This window comes from Carcharodon carcharias, chromosome 8 (genome assembly GCF_017639515.1).
Source record: "Carcharodon carcharias isolate sCarCar2 chromosome 8, sCarCar2.pri, whole genome shotgun sequence".
Lineage (NCBI taxonomy): Eukaryota > Metazoa > Chordata > Chondrichthyes > Lamniformes > Lamnidae > Carcharodon > Carcharodon carcharias.
In genome coordinates this window covers 101753091-101773222 of record NC_054474.1, presented here as the reverse complement: position 1 = coordinate 101773222, position 20132 = coordinate 101753091, and the positions used below count along the sequence as shown (strand labels likewise).

Below are 20132 nucleotides of genomic sequence, written 5' to 3'. Positions count from 1 at the left end.
GTACACCAGGGGATCACTTGCCACAGGATCCCTCACCACAGGATCACTCTTCACAGGATCTCTCACGACAGGGTCACTCCACAGGATCATTCACTACAGGATCACTCTCCATAAGTTCACTCACCACAAGTTCCCTCTTCGTGGGCTCAAACTCCACAGGATCACTATCCACAGGATCACTATCCACAGAATCACTCACCACATAATCCCTCCCTACAGGATCATTATCCATAGGGTCACTCACCGCAGAGTCACTCTCCACATGATCACTCTGCACAGGATCACTGTCCATATGATCACTTCCCACAGGATCACTCCCCACATGATCACTATTCACATAATCACTTACCACAGCATAACTCTACAGGATTGCTCACTGGAGGATCACTCCCCATGTGGTCACTCACAGCAGAATTACTCTCCAGAGGATCACTCTCCAGAGGATCATTCTCCACAGGGTCACTCTCTACAGAATCACTCACTGCAGGACCTCTCACCACAGGACTGCTCACCGCAGGATCACTCCCCACAGGATCACCCTCCTCATGTTCTCTCACTGCAGGCTCACTCTCCATGGGACCCCTCTCTGCAGGATCCCTCTCAACCTGATCACCGTCCAAAGGATTATTCTACATATGCTCACAATCTATAAGTTTACTCTATTTGGTAACAAAATCCACATGGTAGGTATGCACAGGAACACTTTCTATCTGATCACATTACAAAGCATCAGCTTTCATATAATCATTCACCAAATTGCCACGCAGCACATGACCATTCCACAGACCATCACTCTTCAGAGGATTACTCAACACATCTTCACTCTCCACAGCATCACCCCCCACAGGATCACGCTCCATTTGATAGTTCTCCACAGCATCACTCACCACAGGACCAGTCTCCATGGGATCACTCTCCATGGAGTTACTCTCTGCAGGAATATTCTCCAAGTGGTCACTCTCTATAGGATCACTCACCACAGAATCACTAACCACGTGATCATGCTCCACAGGATTACTCTCCACAGGATCATTCCCCAAAGGACCACACTCTGCAGAATCAATCTCCATGGGATCACACTCCACATGTCACTCACCACAGGATTACTCCCCACAGGATCACTCTCTGTAGAATCACTCTCCACAAGATCACTATCCACAGAATCACTCTCCACAGGATCACTATCCACAGAATCGCTCTCCACAGGATCATTGTCCACAGGATCACTGTCCACATGATACCTCTCCACAGGATCACTTCCCACATGATCAGCCTTCACAGAATCACTTACCACTGCATTACAAGCCACAGGATTACTCACCAGAGGATCTCACCTCATGGGATCACTCACCATGGAATCGCTCTGCAGAGGGCCACTGTTGAAAGTGTCACTCACCAGGAGATCACTCTCCACAGGATCACTGTCCATAGGATCACTCTCCACAGGATTACTCACTACAAGATTGTTCCCACATGATCACTCCCCAGGGGATCACTCAGTACAGATCATTCTCCACAAGGTCTCTTCTTGCAGGATCACTTTCCACAGGATCAGTTGCCAGAAGATCATTCTCCACCAGGTCAATCTCCACAGGATCATTCAACATGGAATCACTTCACAAACAATCAACAACCACAGGATCATTCCCCACAGGGTCATTCTTCACAGGATCTTCCTCCACATGATCACTCTCTGCAGGATCACACTGCAGGACCTCTCTCTGCAGGATCTCTCTCCACATGGTCATTCTTCACAGGATCACTCACTGTGGGATCACTCCCCACAGGAGTAGTCTCTACAGGATCACTCTACACAGGATCACTCTGCATGTGATCACTCTCCACAGGATCACTTTTCACAGCATCACTCATGGCATGATCATTCTTCACAGGATCCCTCACCACAGGGCCACTGCACATGATCACACTCCACCACACCACCCACCACATGACCACTCCCCATAGGATCACTCTCCGTAGGGTCATTCATAGGAGGATCGCTTCCCCCATGGGATCACTTGCTGCAGAATTACTCTTCAAAGGATCATTCTCTGCAGCATCACTCTCCACAGGATCATTCAACACAGAATCATTCTCCACAAGGTCACTCCCTGAAGGATCACTCTCCAAAGGACCACTCGTCAGATGCTCACTCCCCTCCAGGTCAGTCTCCACAGGATCAATTTCTGATCAACTCTCACCACAGGACTATTCTCTACAATATCATCCTCCATAAGGTCGATCTCCACAGGAGTGCTCTGCACAGGATCATCCAACACAGAATCACTCTACATAGGATCACTCACCAAAGGGAACTCTCCACAGGATCACTCACTGTGAGATCACATTCCACAAGGTCACTCACTACAGGATCTTTCACCACAAGAATGATCACAGCAGGATCACTCTCGACAGGATCACTCGCCAGAGGACCATTCTCCACCAGATCAATCTCCACATGATCATTCTAAACAGGATCATTCAACACAGAATCACCCTCCAAGCAATCAGCTTCCAGAGGATCATTCTCCACCGGGTCACTCTCCACAGGATCACCCTTCACAGGATCACTCTCCACATAATCACTCTCCACATGGCCACTCTCCACAGGATCACTCACTGGGGGTTCCCTCCCCACAAAAGCAATCTCTACAGGATCAGTCTACATAGGATCACTCTTCATGTGGTCACTCCCCACAGCATCACTCTCCATGGTATCAGTCACTTCAGGATCACTCTCCACATGATCACTCTCCACATGGCCACTCTCCACAGGATCACTCTCCATGGTATCAGTCATGATATGATCAATTCTCACAGCATTGCCCACCACATGATCACCCCCACAGGATCATTCATGGGAGGGTCTCTCCCCATGGGATCACTCACAGCAGAATCATTCTCCAAAGCATCACGCTGCAGGGGGTCACACACCAGGGACGTCTCACATGAGGACCATTCCCCAGAGGATCACTCTCCATGGGATATCTCTGCAGAATTACTCTCCATGGTATCACTCTTGACACAATCACTCACCACAGGATTGCTCCCCACAGCATCACTCACTGGAAGATCACTGTGCACAGAGTCACGCTCCACAGAAACACTCTCCACAGGACCACTCTCCACACAATCACTCTTCACAGAAATGCTTACCACAGCATTACTGTCTAAGGATTACTCGCCAGAGGATCACTCCCCTTGGGACCACTCACTGTGGAATCACTCTCTAGGGGATCACTCGTCAGAGTGTCACTCACCAGGGAATCACTCACTACAGGGTTACTCGCCACATGATCGTGTCCCAGAGGTTCACTCAGCAAAGAATCATTCTCCATGAGGTCATTCCCTGTAAGATCATTCTCCACAGGATCACTCCACAGCATTGCCCACCATATGATCACCCCCACAGGATCACTCTCCACAGGATCATTCATGGGAGGATCTCTCCCCATGCGATCATTCACAGCAAAATAATTTTCCAAAGGATCACACTGGAGGGGGTCATTCACCAGGGATCTCTCACTTCAGGACCATTCCCCACAGGATCACTCTCTATGGGATCACTCTGCAGAATTACTCTCCATTGTATCACTCACACAGGATCACCCAATGCGGAATCACTCTCTAGGGGATCACTCTTCAGTGTGTCACCCACTGGGGGAATCACTCTCCTCAGGATTGCTGCCCATAGAATCACTCTCCACAGGATCTCTCACTACAGGATTTCTCCCCTCATGATCACTCCTATAGGTTCATTCAGCACAGAATCATTCTCCACACGGTCACTCTCTGTAGGATCACTCTCTACAGGATCATTCTCCACAAGGGGGAACATGGGATCACTCACCACAGGATCACCCTCCACAGGATCTCTCTCCACATGATCACCCATTGTGGGATCAATTTCCATAGGATAATTCTCCACTGGCTCACTCACTGTAGGTCAGTCACCACAGGACTACTCACTGCAGGATCACTCTTTACAGGATCACTCTCCACAGGTTCACTCTCCACAGGATCACAACCTGTAGGACTCTCCCCTGGATCACTCTCCACGGGATCACTCCACCCTCCCCACCTAGAGGATCAGTCACTGCATGACCGCGCTCCACAGTATCAGTCTCTGCATGATCACTCACTGCAGCATTACTCCCCATGGGGCTCCTCTCCACAGGATCCTGCACCACCTGGTCACCATCCAAAGGAATTATTCTGCGCATGATCACAATCTACAGGGTTAGTCCGCCAGGTGACAAAATCCACATGGTCAGTTTTTACAGGAACACTCTGATCATGCTACAAAGCATCACTTTTCAGATAATCATTCACCAAATTGTCACGCACCATATGACCATTCCACAGAGTGTCACTCTTCAGAGGATCACTCACCACATTTTCATTCTCCACAGCATCAATCCCCACAGGATCCCTCTCTAACTGATAATTCTGCACAGCATCACTCACCACAAGATCAGTCTCTATGGGATCATTCACCGTGGCATTACTCTTCACGGGATCACTCTCCAGTGGTTAGCCTCCACAAGATCACTCACCACAGAATCACTCTCCACTTGATCATGCTCCACAGGATCACTCCTCACAGGGCTACTCTCCATGGTACAACTCACCATAATGTCACTTTTCATAGGATCATTATCCGATGGATCACCCTTCACAGGATCACTTTCCACAGGACCAGTCTCGACAGATGCACTCTTCATAGGGTCACTATGCACAGGGTCATTCTCAACATGGCCAATCTCCACAGTATCACTCACCATGGGATCACTCCATAGGATCAATCACCACAACATCACTATCCACAGACTCACTGTCCACATGATCATTCCACACAGGGTCACTGACTGCAGTATAAACTTCACAGGGTCTCTCTCCACAGGGTCACTGACTGCAGTATAAACTTCACAGGGTCTCTCTCCACAGGGTCACTGACTGCCGGATAAACTTCACAGGGTCTCTCTCCACAGGGTCACTGACTGCAGTATAAACTTCACAGGGTCACTCCACAGGATCACCTGCCACTGATTGCTTTCCACTGAATCGTTCACTGCAAAATCATTCTCCACAGGATCACTCACCACAGGATCACTCTGCACAGGATTCCTCACAACTGAATCATTCTCCATAGGGTGAAACACCACAGGATCTTTCAGCAGAGAATCACTCTCCAATCACATTCCACAGGGTCACTCACTGCATGATCATTACCCACAGGATCTCCCTTCACCAGATCATTCTCCACAGCATCACTCTCCACAGCGTCCCTCCCCAGCAGATCATTTTACATATGATCACTCCACATGTGGTCACTCAAAGGCATCACTCTTCAGAGGATCACTCTGCATGTGTTTGATCTCCACAGGATCACTCACTGCAGGATCATGCTCCACCAGATCACTCTCCACAGGATCATATCACTCTTCACAGGGTAGAATTGCAGGATCACTCTCCACTGGATCAATCCACATGGTCACTCTGCACAGGATCCCTCTACACTGGATCACACACTTGAGCATCACACTCTGCAGGATCCTTCTCCACAGGATCATTCAGCAGAGAATTTCTCTCCACAGGATCACTTCAGACAGGATAACTCCCCAGAAGTTCACTCTCCACTGAATCATTCTCTGCAGAATCAGTGTCCCCGGGACCTCTTTCCAGATGATCACTCGCCACCGTGTCACTCTTCAAGGATCACTTTCCATAGGGTGACATACTGGAGGATCACTCTCCATAGGGTAACACACTGGAGGATCACTCTCCATAGGGTGACACACTGGAGGATCACTCTCCATAGGGTGACACACTGGAGGATCACTCTCCATAGGGTGACACACTGGAGGATCACTCTCCATGGGCTCACTCTCAACAGGATCACTCTCTGTAGAAATACTCATCACTGGACCACTCACCACAAGGTTAATCCCGCAACATCATTCACTACAAGATCACTCACTACTGAGTCATTCTCCACAGGTTCACTCCCCACAGGACCACTCCACACAGGATCACTCCTGACAAGATTATTCATTGCTGAATCATTGTCCACAGGATCACTCTCCAAGTGGTTGCTCTCCAAAGGATCGCTCAGCACAGGATTGCTCTCCACATGTTCACTCTGCAAAGCATTTTTCTCCATGGGTCACTCACAATCAGTTCACATTCTACCGGTTCACTCTCTGGTGCCTCTCTCTCCACAGGATCACTCTCCGCAGGGACACATCATGGGATCAGTCACCACAGGATTACCCTCTACAGAATCAATCTCCAGCTGGTTACTCTTCACAGGATCCCTCTCCAGAGGGTCATTCACCAGATAATTGCTCTCCATATGATCACCCTCCACTGGATCATTGTCCTCAGAGTCACTGCCCAGAGGATAATTTTCCAAAGGGTCACTCCCACATGATTACTTTCCACTGGATCACTTACTTGAGGATCACATTCCACAGGATCTCTGTCCACAGTATCATTCACCACATCATCACTTTTCACAGGATCATTCCCCACAGGGTGGTCACCAGAGAATTACTCTCCACAGGATCACTTCACACAGGATAACTCCCCAGAATTCATTCTTCACTGAATCATTCTCCAAAGGATCACGCTCCAGAGTGTCATTTTCCAGAGAAGCACTCACCACAGGATCAGTCCCCACATGTCACTTTGCACTGAAATGTTCACCATAGAATCATTCCACACAAGTTCACCCTCCATAGGATCATTTTCCTCAGGAGCATTAACCACGGGACCACTCCATGCAGGATTACTCCCCACAAGATCATTCAATGCTGAATCATTCTTCATTGGGTGAAACTGCACAAGATCACTCCTCATGGGGTCACTCTGCACATGATACTTCCCCATGAGAACACTCAGAACCGAATCATTCTCTATAGGGTAAAACTCCACATTCATCACAGAATCACTCTCCATACTATCACTCTCCACAGGATCACTCACTGCATGATCACTCTCCAGAGGCTCACCTCCACAGGGCCACTCCACAGAGGATCATTTTCTACAGCATCACTCTTCATGTGGGTCCTCTCCACGGGACCAATCTTGAGAGGATCGCTCTTCAGTGGTTCACTCTGGATGAGCTCGCTCCCCAGAGGATCACTCACCACAGGATTGCTCTCCACATGTTCACTCTCCATAGCAAATGCCTCCACAGGAACACTCACAACAGGATCACACTCCATCATATCAATCTCCACAGGGTCACATCGCACTATCAGTCTCCACAGGGTTGCATTGCAGGATCACTCTCCACATGATCACTCTCCAATGGATCACTCACTTGAGGATCACACTTCACAGGATCTCTGTCCACAGTATCATTCACCACATCATCACTCTTCACGCAATCCTTTTCCACAGGGTCATTCACCAGAGAATTGGTCTCCACAGGACTACTTCACACAGAATAACCCCTCAGAAGTCATTCTTCATTGAACCATTCTCTACAGGATCGCTCTCCATGGGGGCACACACCCGAGGGTCACTCACGAACGTGTCACTCTTTAAGGGTCATTCTCCACAACATGACTCACTGGAGGATCACTCATCACAGGATCACTCTTCACAGGATCACACTCTGTAGAATCACTCTCCAGAGGATTATTTCCCACAGGATCATTCCCCACAGGATCACTCACTACTGAATCATTCTCTGCAAGTCCACTCTGCACAGGATCACTCTCCTCAGAATAATTAACCACTGGACCACCCCACACAGGATCACTCCCCAGAAGATCATTCACTGCTGAATCATTCCCCATCGGATGAAACTTCATAGGATCACTCTCCATGGATTCACTCTCCAGAGGATCACTTTCCATAAGATCAGTCCCCACAGATCACTCTCACTGCAGAATCATTCTCCACAGATTCATGATCCACAGGATCAATCTCCTCAGGATCACTCTGCACAGGATCACTCCGCACAGGCTTCCTCCCCACGAAAACGCTCAAGCTGAATCATTATAGGGTGAAACTGCACAGGATGACTCTCCTCAGGATCATTCACAGCAGAATTACTCTCCATGCACTCATTCTCCATAGGATCACTCACTGTGTGATCAGTCTCCACAGGTTCACCCTCCACTGGATTATTCTCCACAGCATCACTTTCCACAGGGTCACTCCCCAGAGGATCATTTTCCACATGGTCACTCTCCACAGGATCACTCACTGCAGGATCACTCTTGAGAGGATCACTCCTCAGAGGTTAACCCTATGTGCTCACTCTCCAGAGGATCATTCATCACAAGATCACTCTCCACATGTTCTCCCCAACAAATGTCTCCACAGGATCACTCACAACAGGGTCACATTCCACCAGATCACTCTTCACAGAGCCACACCCCACAGATCACTCACCAGAGGATCACTTTACACAGGGTCACTCCTCAGAAGATCACTTTCCATAGGTTCATTCTCCTAAGGATCACTAACTGCAGCATCACTCTCCACAGGATAATTCTCTGCAGGATCATTCTCTGGAGGTTCATTCTCCGGAGGACCATTTTACAGGGGAGCATCACCACAGGATCACTCACCACAGGATCACTCTCCACAGGGACACATTGCAGGATCTGTCACCACAGGATCATTCTCTATGGGATCAATCTTCACCTGGTCACTCTTCACAGGATTTCTTTCCAGGGAGTCAGTCACCAGAGAATTGCTCCCCATAACATAACTCGCCACTGGATCATTCTCCACATGATCACTCGCCAAAAGATCTCTCACCATATCAACACTTATTGGAGGATCACCCACACATGATGACTCTCCACAGGGTCACTCTCCTCAGAATCACTCTCCACAAAGTCATACTCCACAAGGTCACTCCCCACAGGATCAATTGACACATGATCACTCCCCAGAAGATCACTCTACAGGATCACTCACTGCAGGTCACCCTTCATTGGGTCACTCTGCAAGATCGCTCTCAATATGGTCACTTTCCAGAGGATCATTCACCACAGGATCACTCTCTATAGGATATTTCTCCACAGGGACACATCACAGGATCAGTCACCACAAGACTACCCTCTACAGAATCAATCTACAGCTGGTCACTCTTCACAGAATTCCTCTCCAAAAGGGTCATTCAGCAGAGAATTATTCTCCATAAGATCACTCATGACTGAATAGCTCTCCATGTAATCATCATCCAAAGGATCACGCTCCACATGATCATTCATTGCATAATCACTCACCAGACAAGCACTCTCCATGGGATTACTTATTGGAGAATCTCAATCCATAGGATTGCTCTACAAAGGTTCACCCTCCACTGGGTCACTCACCACAGGATCTCTCTCCACAGTATCACTCACCACAGGGTAAATTCCAAAAGGTTCACTCCCACATGGTCACTCTCCACTGGATCACTCTTCACCAGGTCACTCTCCACAGGATCACCCTCCACAGGATAATTCTCAACAATATCATTCTCCAAGGGTCACTCTCCAGAGAATCACTCTCCACAGAATTGCTCTCCACATGTTCACTTTCCACAGGATCTTTCTTCACATGATCACTCACAAGAGGATCATGCTCCACCAGATCACTCTTCACAGAACCATGTCATAGGATCACTCTCTGCAGAGCCACAATGCAGGATCACTCTCCACAGAGTTGGATTGCATGATCACTGACCACAATATCACTCACCACAGCACCACTTTTCACAGGGTCCATCTCCACAAGGTAATCCACCAGTGAATTTCTCTCCAAAGGATAACTCTCCAGCAGTTCACTCTCCACAGAAGTGTTATCTACAGGATCACACTCCACAGGGTTACTCTCCACAGGGACACATCACAGGATCTGTCACCACAGGATCTCTTTCAATGGGATCAACTTCCACCTGGTCACTCTTCACTGCATCACTCTCCACATAATCATACATGAGAGAATTTATCCCCATAAGATCACTTACCACCGAATCATTCTCCACATGATCACTCTCAAAAGGGTCACTCTCCATAGCATCCCTTACCAAAGAATTACTCATTATATGATGAATCTCCACAAGATCACTCTCCCCAGAATCGCTTCCCATAAGGTCACACTCCACAGGATCATTCACAACAGGATCAATTCACACAGGATCACTCCCAAGAAGATCACTCTCCACAGCATAATTCCCAACAGGCTGACTCTCCACATGATCACTCTCCTCAGGATCATTAACCACCAGAGCACCCTTCACAGGATCACTCCCCTGCTAGATCACTCACTGCCGAATCATTCTCCATAGTTTGCAACTCTTCAGACTAATTCTCAGAAGCATTCACCACAGAATCACTCTCCAGACAATCACCCTCCACAGGATCACTCCCCATAGGATCATGCACCACAGCATCATTCTCCACAGGTTCACTCTCCACATGATCACTCTCTTCTAGATCACACAACAGGATCACATTGCACAGAGTCACTCCCCAAAAGATCATTCACCACTGAACCAATCTCCATGGGGTGAAACTCCACAGGATCACTCATCACAGAATCGCTCTCCAGTCACTCTCCACAGAATCACTCTCCACAAGGTCACTCAGCAAAGGTCATTCTCCACAGGATCACTCTCCATTGGGTCACTTTTCACAGGATCACTCGCCACAGGATCATTCTCCACATCAGCAATCTCTGCAGGGTCATTCTCCAGGAGATCACTTTCCAGAGGATCATTTTACACGTGGCCACTCTCCACATGATCACACAGCACAGCATTGCCCTCCACATGTTCACTCTCCACAAGATATTTCTCCATGGACCAATGTCAGCTGGTTTGCCCTCCACCGAATTGCTTTCCACAGGAACACATCGCAGGATCATTCACCACAGGGTCAATCTCTATGGGATCAGTCTCCACCTGGTCTCTCTTCACAGGATCCCTCTCCAGAGTCATTCACCAGAGAATTGCTCTCCATGAGGTCGATTATTACTGGATCACTCTCCACCTGACCACTCTCCAAAGAATCACTCTCCACAACATAACTTCCTAGAGAATCATTCACCATAGGATGACTCATAGAAACATAGAAACTAGGAGCAGGAGTAGGCCATTTGGTCCTTCGAGCCTGCTCCAACATTCATTATGATCATGGCTGATCATCCAACTCAATAGCCTGCTCCCGCTTTCTCCCCGTACCTTGTGACCCCTTTCACCCCAAGAGCTATATCTAACTCCTTCTTGAAAGCATACAATGTTTTGGTCTCATCTACTTTCTGTGGTAACAAATTCTACAGGCTCACCACTCTCTGGGTGAAGATATTTCTCCTCATCTCAGTCCTAAATGGTCTACCCCATATCCTCAGACTGTGATCCCTGGTTCTGGACTCCCCCACCATCGGGAACATCCTTCCTGCATCTACCCTGTTTAGTCCTGTTAGAATTTTATAAGCTTCTATGAGATTCCCCCCTCATTCTTCTGAACTCCAGCAAATATAATCCTAATCAACTCAATCTTTCCTCATATGTCAGTCCCGCCATCCCAGGAATCAGTCGAGTAAACCTTCACTGCGCTCCCTCTAAAGCAGCTCTCCACAAGATCACTCTCCACAGTGTCATGCTCCATGGGATCGCTCACCTCAGGATCACTTCACACTGGATCACTCCACAGAAGATCAATCTCCACAGAATCAGTCTCCATGCGGCCATTCTCCAGAGGAACACCCACCACGGAATCACTCTCCTTTGGCTTGCTCTCCACAGGATCATTATCTGCAGAACCACTCTCCACTGGATCACTCATCATAGGATAATTTGCCACAGAATCATTCTCTGCTGGTTCACGCTACACTGGATCACTCTCCTCAGGATCATTAACACTAAATCACTCCACACATGATCACTTCCCACAAGATCACTCACTGCTAGATCATTATCCATAGAGTGAAACTCCACAGGGTCACTCTCTGGAGGATTATTCACCACACAATCGCTCTCCAGACAGCCACCCTCCACGAGATCACTCTCCACAGGATTGTCCCTGACAAAATTACTCTCCATGGCATGACTCATTGAAGGATCACTCTCCATGGGATCACTCTCCACAGTTTCAATTTCCATGGGATCCCTCACCACAGGATTTCTCTCCAGTGGATCACTCACTACAGGGTCACTCTCCAAGTGCTCTCCCTCCAAACGATCACTCACAAAAGGATCCTCCCCCACATATACACTCTCCACCTGATCATTCTGCATGGTACCACTCACCACTGGGCCAATCTCAACAGTATCACTCTCCACAAAATCATTTTCCTCGGGTTCACTCTCTACAAGATCACTCTCCTCAGGATCACTCACCAGAGATCACTCCCCACATATTACTCCCCACAGAATCATTCGCCGCAGAATCATTCTCCACATGTCACTCTCCACAGGATCATTCACCACAGCATCACTGGCCAGACAGTCACTCTCCATGGGATGACTCATGGAAGGATCACTCTCCACAGGATCCCTCTCCATAGGTTCACTCTCCATGAGATCACTCGCCACAGGATCTCTCTCCACAATATCACTCACTACAGGGTCAATTCTAAACAGGCCACTCCCACATGGTCACTGCATCACTAACTAAGGGTCACTCTCCATATTGACTCTCTCCACATGATCACTCACCAAAGGATCCCTCCCCAGATATCCACTCTCCACACAATTGTTCTGCGTGGTATCACTCACCACTGGGTCACTCTCCACAGGATCACTCTCCGCAGAATCATTATCCATGGGTTTGCTCTCCACATGATCACTCTCCTCAGAATCACTCACCAGAAGATCACTCCCCACAGATTACTCTCCGCAGAATCATTCACCATAGAATCATCCTCCACAGGTTCACTATCCACTGCATCACTTTTCACAGAAACATTCTCGACAGAATCATTCTCCACAGATTCACTCTCCACAGGATCACCCACCAGAGGATCATTCCCCACAGATCGGTCTGCACGGAATGGTACACCATAGAATCATTCTCCACAGGTTCATTCTCCACAGGATTACTCTCCTCAGGATCACCCCACACACGATCACTCCCCATGTGATCACTCCCCACAGGTCCATTCTCCATATGGTGAAGCTGCACATGATCACTCTGCACAGGATCAATCACCAAAGAATCACTCCGCAGACTGTCACTCTCCACAGGACCACTCACTGCAGGGACACTCGCCACAGGTTCACTCTCAATAGGAACATCCTCCACAGGATTACCCTCTAATAGGCCTTTCTCCAGATGATCACTCGCCACTGGGTCACTTTCCACAGGATTTCTCTCCAAAAGTCACCCTTCATGGGATCACTTGCCACTGGATCATTCTTAATCAGAATAGGGTCCTGAGGATCACTCTCAAGAGGATCTTTCTCCACAGGTTCATTCTCCACAGGATCTCTCTCCTGAGGATCACTTACCACAGGATCACTCCACACAGATTCATTCTCTATAGGGTGAGGCTCCACAGGGTCACTCTGCACAGGGTCATTCACTACAGAGTTACTCTCCAGACAGTCACTCTCCATAGGATCAGTCTCCACAGGATCACACTCCACAAGATCACACTCCAGAGGATGACTCAACACAGGATCACTCCACACAGATTCATTCTCCATAGGATGAAGCTCCACAGGATCTCTCTGCACAGGGTAATTCACCACAAAGTTACTCTTCAGACAGGCACTCTCCACAGGATCACTCTCCACAGGACTGCTCTCCGCAAGATCATTAGCTGAAGGAAAACTCTCCACTGCATCACTCCCCACAGAATCATTCTCTACAGGATCAGTCTCCACAGGATCATGCTTCAGATGATTCTCCACAGGGCCCATTGCCATAGGATCCCTCTCCACAAGGTAACACTTCACAGGAACAGTCTCACTCACTATGAGATCACACTTCACAGGATACCTCTCTATGAGGTCATTCACCAGAGAATTGCTCTCCTTAGCATCACTCACCACTGGATCACTAGCCACAGAATAGTTTCCCACAGATTCACTCTCTACAGTATCATTCTCCTCAGTGTCACTCAACAGAGTATCACTCCCCACAGATCACCCTCCACTGAATCGTTCACCACAGAATCATTCTCCACAGGTTCACACTCCACAGGGTCACTCCACACATGATCACTCCCCCCAGATTCATTCCGTAGGATGAAACTCCACAGGATAACTCTGCACAGGAACATTCAACACGGAGTTCCTCTCCAGGCAGTCACCCTCCATAGGATCAGTCCCCACAGAGCCGCTCTCCACAAGATCACTAACTGCAGATCACCCTCCACATCATCACTCCTCACAGAATCATTCTCCACAGGATTATTCTCTGAGGGATCACACTCCACAATGATCACTCACTACAGTATCCATCTCTACAGGACCCCTCTCCACAAGGTCACTCTTCACAGGATCTCTCACTACAGTATCACTCTTCATGGGGACAGTCTCCAGAGGATCACACTCCATAGAATGCTTCCCCACATGGTCACTCTCCACAGGTTCAGCCTCTGTAGGATCACTCACCACAGGATCACTCTTCATAAGATCCTTTTCTATGGGGTCACTCACCAAAGAATTGCTCTCCATAAGATCACTCTCCATAGGCTCACTCTCCACAGAATCACTTTCTGCAGGATCACTCACCACATGATTGCTACCCACAGGATCACTCTCCACAGTGTCAGTCACCATAGATTCATTCTCTACAGGATCACTTTCCAATTGGTCTATCACCAGGTGACCACTCACCACTGGGTCACTCTCCAAAAGATCACTCTGCACAGGGTCACTCTTCATAGGATCATTCACCACAGGATCACTCTCCTCAGGATCATTTGCCACAGAATCATTCTCCATGGGGTTATTCTTTAGAGGATAACTTTCCACAGGACCACTATCCATGTGGTCACTCTCCATAGGATCACCATCCACAGTGCTGGTCCCTGCAAGATCACTAACTGCAGGATCACTCTCCACCTCATCAGTATCCACATAATCATTCTCTACAGGATCCTTTCCCACCGGTTGACACTCCGGAAGCTGACTCACCACAAGATCAATCTCCATAGGATCCTTCTCTACAAAGACCCTCTTCACTGGATCATTCACTACTGGATCAATCTTCACTAGGATGGTCTCTGGAGGACCATCATAAGATCCTTCTCTATGGGGTCACTCACCAGAGAATTGCTCTCCATAAGATCACTCCCCATAGGCTCACTTTCCACAGAATCACTTTCTGCGGGATCACTCACCACATGATTGCTACCCACAGGATCACTCTCCACAGTGTCAGTCACCATAAATTCATTCTCTACAGGATCACTTTCCAATTGGTCTTTCACTAGGTGACCACTCACCACTGGGTCGCTCTCCAAAAGATCACTCTGCATAGGATCACTCTGCACTCTCCATAGGATAATTCTACATGTGGTCACTCTCCAAAGGTTCACTCTCCATAGGATCACTCACCAGAAGATCACACTCTACAGGATCACTCTCCACAATATCACTCACCACAGGAGCACTCTTCACAGGACCCTTCTCCATGGGGTCACTCACCAGAGAATTGCCCTCCTTAACATCACTCACCATTGGATCACTCTCCACAGAATTGTTCTCCACAGGTTCACTCTCCTCAAGATCACTCACCAGAGGATCACTCCCCACAGATCACTTGCCACAAGATCAGCCTCTACAGGATCACACTTCAGAGGATGACTCAACACTGGGACAATTTCTACAGGATCCCTCTCCTCAGGATCACTCTCCACTGGATCACACTCCTCAGGATCACTTACCACAGGAACACTACCTACAGATCATGCACCACTGAAGCATTCACCACAGAATCATTCTCCACAGGTTCATTCTCCACAGGATCACTCCACAGATTCATTCTCCATAGGATGAAAATCCACAGGATCACTTTACACAGGATCATTCACCACAGGGTTACTCTCCAGACAGGCACTCCCCACAGGATCATTCTCCACATCATCACTCTCCCCGTGGTCACTCTCCACAGGGCTGCTCTCCACAAGATCACTAACTGCAGGATCACTCCACATCATCACTCTTCACAGAATCATTCTCCACAGGATCATTTACTGAGGGATCACATTCTACAATGATCACTCACCACAGTATCCATCTCTACAGGACCCCTCTCCACAATGTCGCTCTTCACAGGATCACTCGCTAGAGTATCAGTCTTCACGGGGACATTCTCCAGAGGATCACACTCCATAGAATGATTCCCCACATGGTCACTCTCCACAGGTTCAGCCTCTGTAGGATCACTCACCACAGGATCACTCTTCATAAGATCCTTCTCCAAGGGGTCACTCACCAGAGAATTGCTCTCCATAAGATCACTCCCTGTAGGCTCACTCTTCATAGAATCACTCCCAGTAGGATCACTCACCACATGACTGCTTCCCACAGGATCACTCTCCAAAGTGTCAGTCGCCATAGATTCATTCTCCACAGGATCACTCTCCAATAACTCTTTCTCCAGAGGATCACTCACCACTGGGTCACTCTCCACAGAATCACTCTCCACAGGGCCATTCCTCATAGGATCACTTGCCACAGGATCACTATCCACAGGATCATTTTCCACAGAATCACTCTCCACTGGGGCACTTTTCAGAGGATAACTTTCCACAGGACCACTGTCCACGTGGTCATTCACCACAAGATCACCCTCCACAGTACTGCTCCCAACAAGATCATTAACTGCAGGATCACTCTTCACCTCATCAGTCTCCGCAGAATTGATCACCACAGGATCCCTCCCCATGGGATGACACTCCGGAGGATGACTCACCACAGGATCGATCTCCACAGTGTCACTTGTGATCAAATCATTCTCCACAGGATCACTTTCCAATCATTCTTTCCCCAGATGACCACTCACCACTGGGTCGCTCTCCAAAAGATCACTCTGCACAGGGTCACTTGTCACAGGATCACTCTCCACAGGATCATTTGCCACAGAATCACTCTCCATGGGGTCATTCTTCAGAAGATAATTTTCCACACGACCACTATCCACATGATCACTCTCCACAGGATCACCCTCCACAGTGCTGGTCCCTGCAAGATCACTAACTGCAGGATCACTCTCCACCTCGTCAGTATCCACATAATCATTCTCCAAAGGATCCCATCCCCAAAGGTTGACACCCCAGAAGATGACTTACCACAGGATCAATCTCCATAGGATCCTTCTCTACAAAGTCCCTCTTCACTGGATCATTCACCACCAGATCAATCTTCACTAGGATATTCTCCAGAGGATCACTTTCCATAGGATCATTCTCCACATGGTCTCTCTCCACAGGTTCACTCTCCACAGCATCACTCACCACAGGATTACTCTTCACAGGATCCTTCTCCATTGACATCACTCACCAGAGAATTGCTCTCCATGAGATCACTCCCCAGAGACTCACTCTCTGCAGGATCACTCACCACATGATTACTTCCCAAGGGGTCATGCTCCACAGAGTCACTCTCCATAGAATCCTTCTCCATAGGATCACTCTTCAATAGGTTTTTCTCCAGACGATGACTCTCCACTAGGTAACTCTCCACAGGGTCACTCACAACTGATTCACCCTCCACAGGATCACTCTCTGCAGAATCACTCTCCACAGGATCACTCCCCACAGGATCATCACCACATGATTATGCCCTACTGGGTCACTCTCCACAGGATTGACCAATGCATAATCCATCTCCACTGCTTCATTCTCAACAGGATCTCTCTCTACAGGGTCTGTTTTCACTGGATCACTCACCACAGTATCACTTTCTAAGGGGTCACTCTCCAGAGGATCACTATACAAAGGATCACTATCCACATGGTCACTTTCCACAGCATTTCTTTCCATAAGATTGCTCACAAGGGGATCACTCTTCACATCACCCTTCTCCACAGGGTCACTTGCCAGAGAATTACTCTCCCTAAGATGACCCCCAAGAGGCTCACTCTCCACAGGACCACTGTGCAGAATTACTCTCCACAGAATCACACTTTATAGGATCACTCATCACATGATTACTTCCCACAGGATCACCCACCACAGAATCATTCTCCACAGCTTCACACCACACAGGATCACTCACCTCAGGGTCACTCTTCATAGGATCACTCACCACAGGATCATTCATTTGCCAGAGAATTGCTCTCCATAATATCACTCACCACTGGGCCGCTCTTCACATGATCACTCTCCACCGGATCACACTCCAAAGAATCAGGCTTTGCAGGATCACACACTGCCGGATCACTCTCTGTGGGACCATTCTCCACAGTGTCATTCACCAGAGAATCACACTGCACAGGATCACACTCCACTGTCGAATTCACCACGGGAAAAATCTTCACAGGATCACTCTCCACAGGATCATTCACCACAGAATCATTCTCTGCAGATACACTCTCCACTGGATCACTCCCCACAGGGTCACTCTCCACATCATCTATCTCAATGGGGAAATTCACAGAGGATCAGTTTCCACAGGAGCACTCTGCATATGGTCATTCTCCACAAGGTCACTCTTCACAGGATCACTCACCACAGGATCTTTCTCCGTGGATCACCCACAACAGAACCACAGTCCACTGGCTCCCTCTTCACTGGGTCTCTCTCCATAGGATCACTCTCTGCAGAGTCACATTGCAAGATCACTCACCACAGGATAACTCTCCACTGGATCAATCTCCACCTGGCCAATCTTCACATGATTACTGTCCACAGGGTCACTCACCACAGGATCATTTCCAACAGGATCTTACTCCACTGGTTCATTCACCAGAGAATTTCTCTCTATAAGATCAGTCTCTACATGATCACTCTCCACAGGATCACTTACCACAGGGTCACTCTCCATGGGATCATTCTCCACTGCATCCATCTCCATGGGGTCACTCTCAGAGGATCACTTTCCATGGGAGCACTCTCCGCAGGAACATTCTCCACATGGTTGCTCTCCACAGGATCACTCACCACAGGGTCACTCCTCACAGGATCCCTCTCCACAGGGTCATTCATCAGAGGATTGCTCTCAATAAGATCACTGTACACAGGAACACCTTCCAAAGAGTCACTGTACAGGGAATCACATGCCAGAGGTCACTGTCCACTGGATCACACTCCACAGGGCCATTCTTCACATGCTCACTCAACACAGGATCACTCTCCATTGGTTCATTTTCTGCCTGACCAATCACCAAAGGATCAGTCTCCAGAAGATTACCTTCCCAAGGATCGCTATTCATGTGGTCACTCTCCACAGGATCACACACCAGAGGATCACGCTCCACAGGATCACCCTCCACAGTATAACTCACCACAGGATAATTCTTCACAGGATCTCTCTCCATGGGGTCACACACTGGGGAAATGCTCGCCATAAGACCACTCACCCCAGGGTCACTCACCAGATGATCACTCTCCACAGACTCATTCTCCGCAGGGTCACTCTGCACTGGATATCCCCGCACAGGGTCATTCGCCACGTCATAACTTTCCGCAGGATCACTCTCCACAGGGTGGCTCTTCACAGGACCACTTCCCACAGGATCACTCACCAAAGGATCACTCTCCACAGGATTACTCACCACATGGTCACCCTGCACAGGATCACTGTCTGCAGAATGATTCTCCACAGGGTCACTCACCATAATGTCACTTCCACAGGGAAACCCTCCACAGGGTCACTGTCCACTGAATCATTCACCACAGAATCACTCTCCAGACAATGATTCCCCACAGGACTGCTCTCCACAGAGCCACACTTCACAAGATCACTCACCACAGGATGACTTTCCAGAGGGTTACTCTCCACAGGATCACTCACCACAGGGTCACTCCCCAGAGAATCACTCACTACAGAGTCCCTTCCAGAGGATCAATCTTCATAGGATCCCTCCCCAAGTGGTCACTGTCTATAGGTTCACACTCCATAGGATCACTCACATGAGGATCACATTCCACAGGATCACTTCCTGCCATGTCATTCATCATAATATCACTCTTCACAGGATCCCTCTGCACAGGGTCACACAACA

General features: G+C 48.5%; 2 protein-coding genes across 2 annotated transcripts; both read right to left on the bottom strand.

Moving 5' to 3' along the window:
* Positions 1-13267: 13267 nt before the first annotated feature.
* On the bottom strand, positions 13268-13876 carry LOC121281475 (repetitive proline-rich cell wall protein 2-like). Its single transcript, XM_041194420.1, has one exon. It carries the CDS (start codon positions 13874-13876, stop codon positions 13268-13270), a length of 609 nt encoding a protein of 202 aa, XP_041050354.1.
* A 4345-nt stretch (positions 13877-18221) lies between these two features.
* Positions 18222-19745, bottom strand: LOC121281474 (repetitive proline-rich cell wall protein 2-like). The gene is made up of 2 exons (XM_041194419.1): positions 19503-19745; positions 18222-18545 (listed from the first exon to the last, which is right to left on the bottom strand). Exons 1-2 carry the CDS (start codon positions 19743-19745, stop codon positions 18222-18224), a joined length of 567 nt encoding a protein of 188 aa, XP_041050353.1.
* Between the last annotated feature and the right edge of the window lie 387 nt (positions 19746-20132).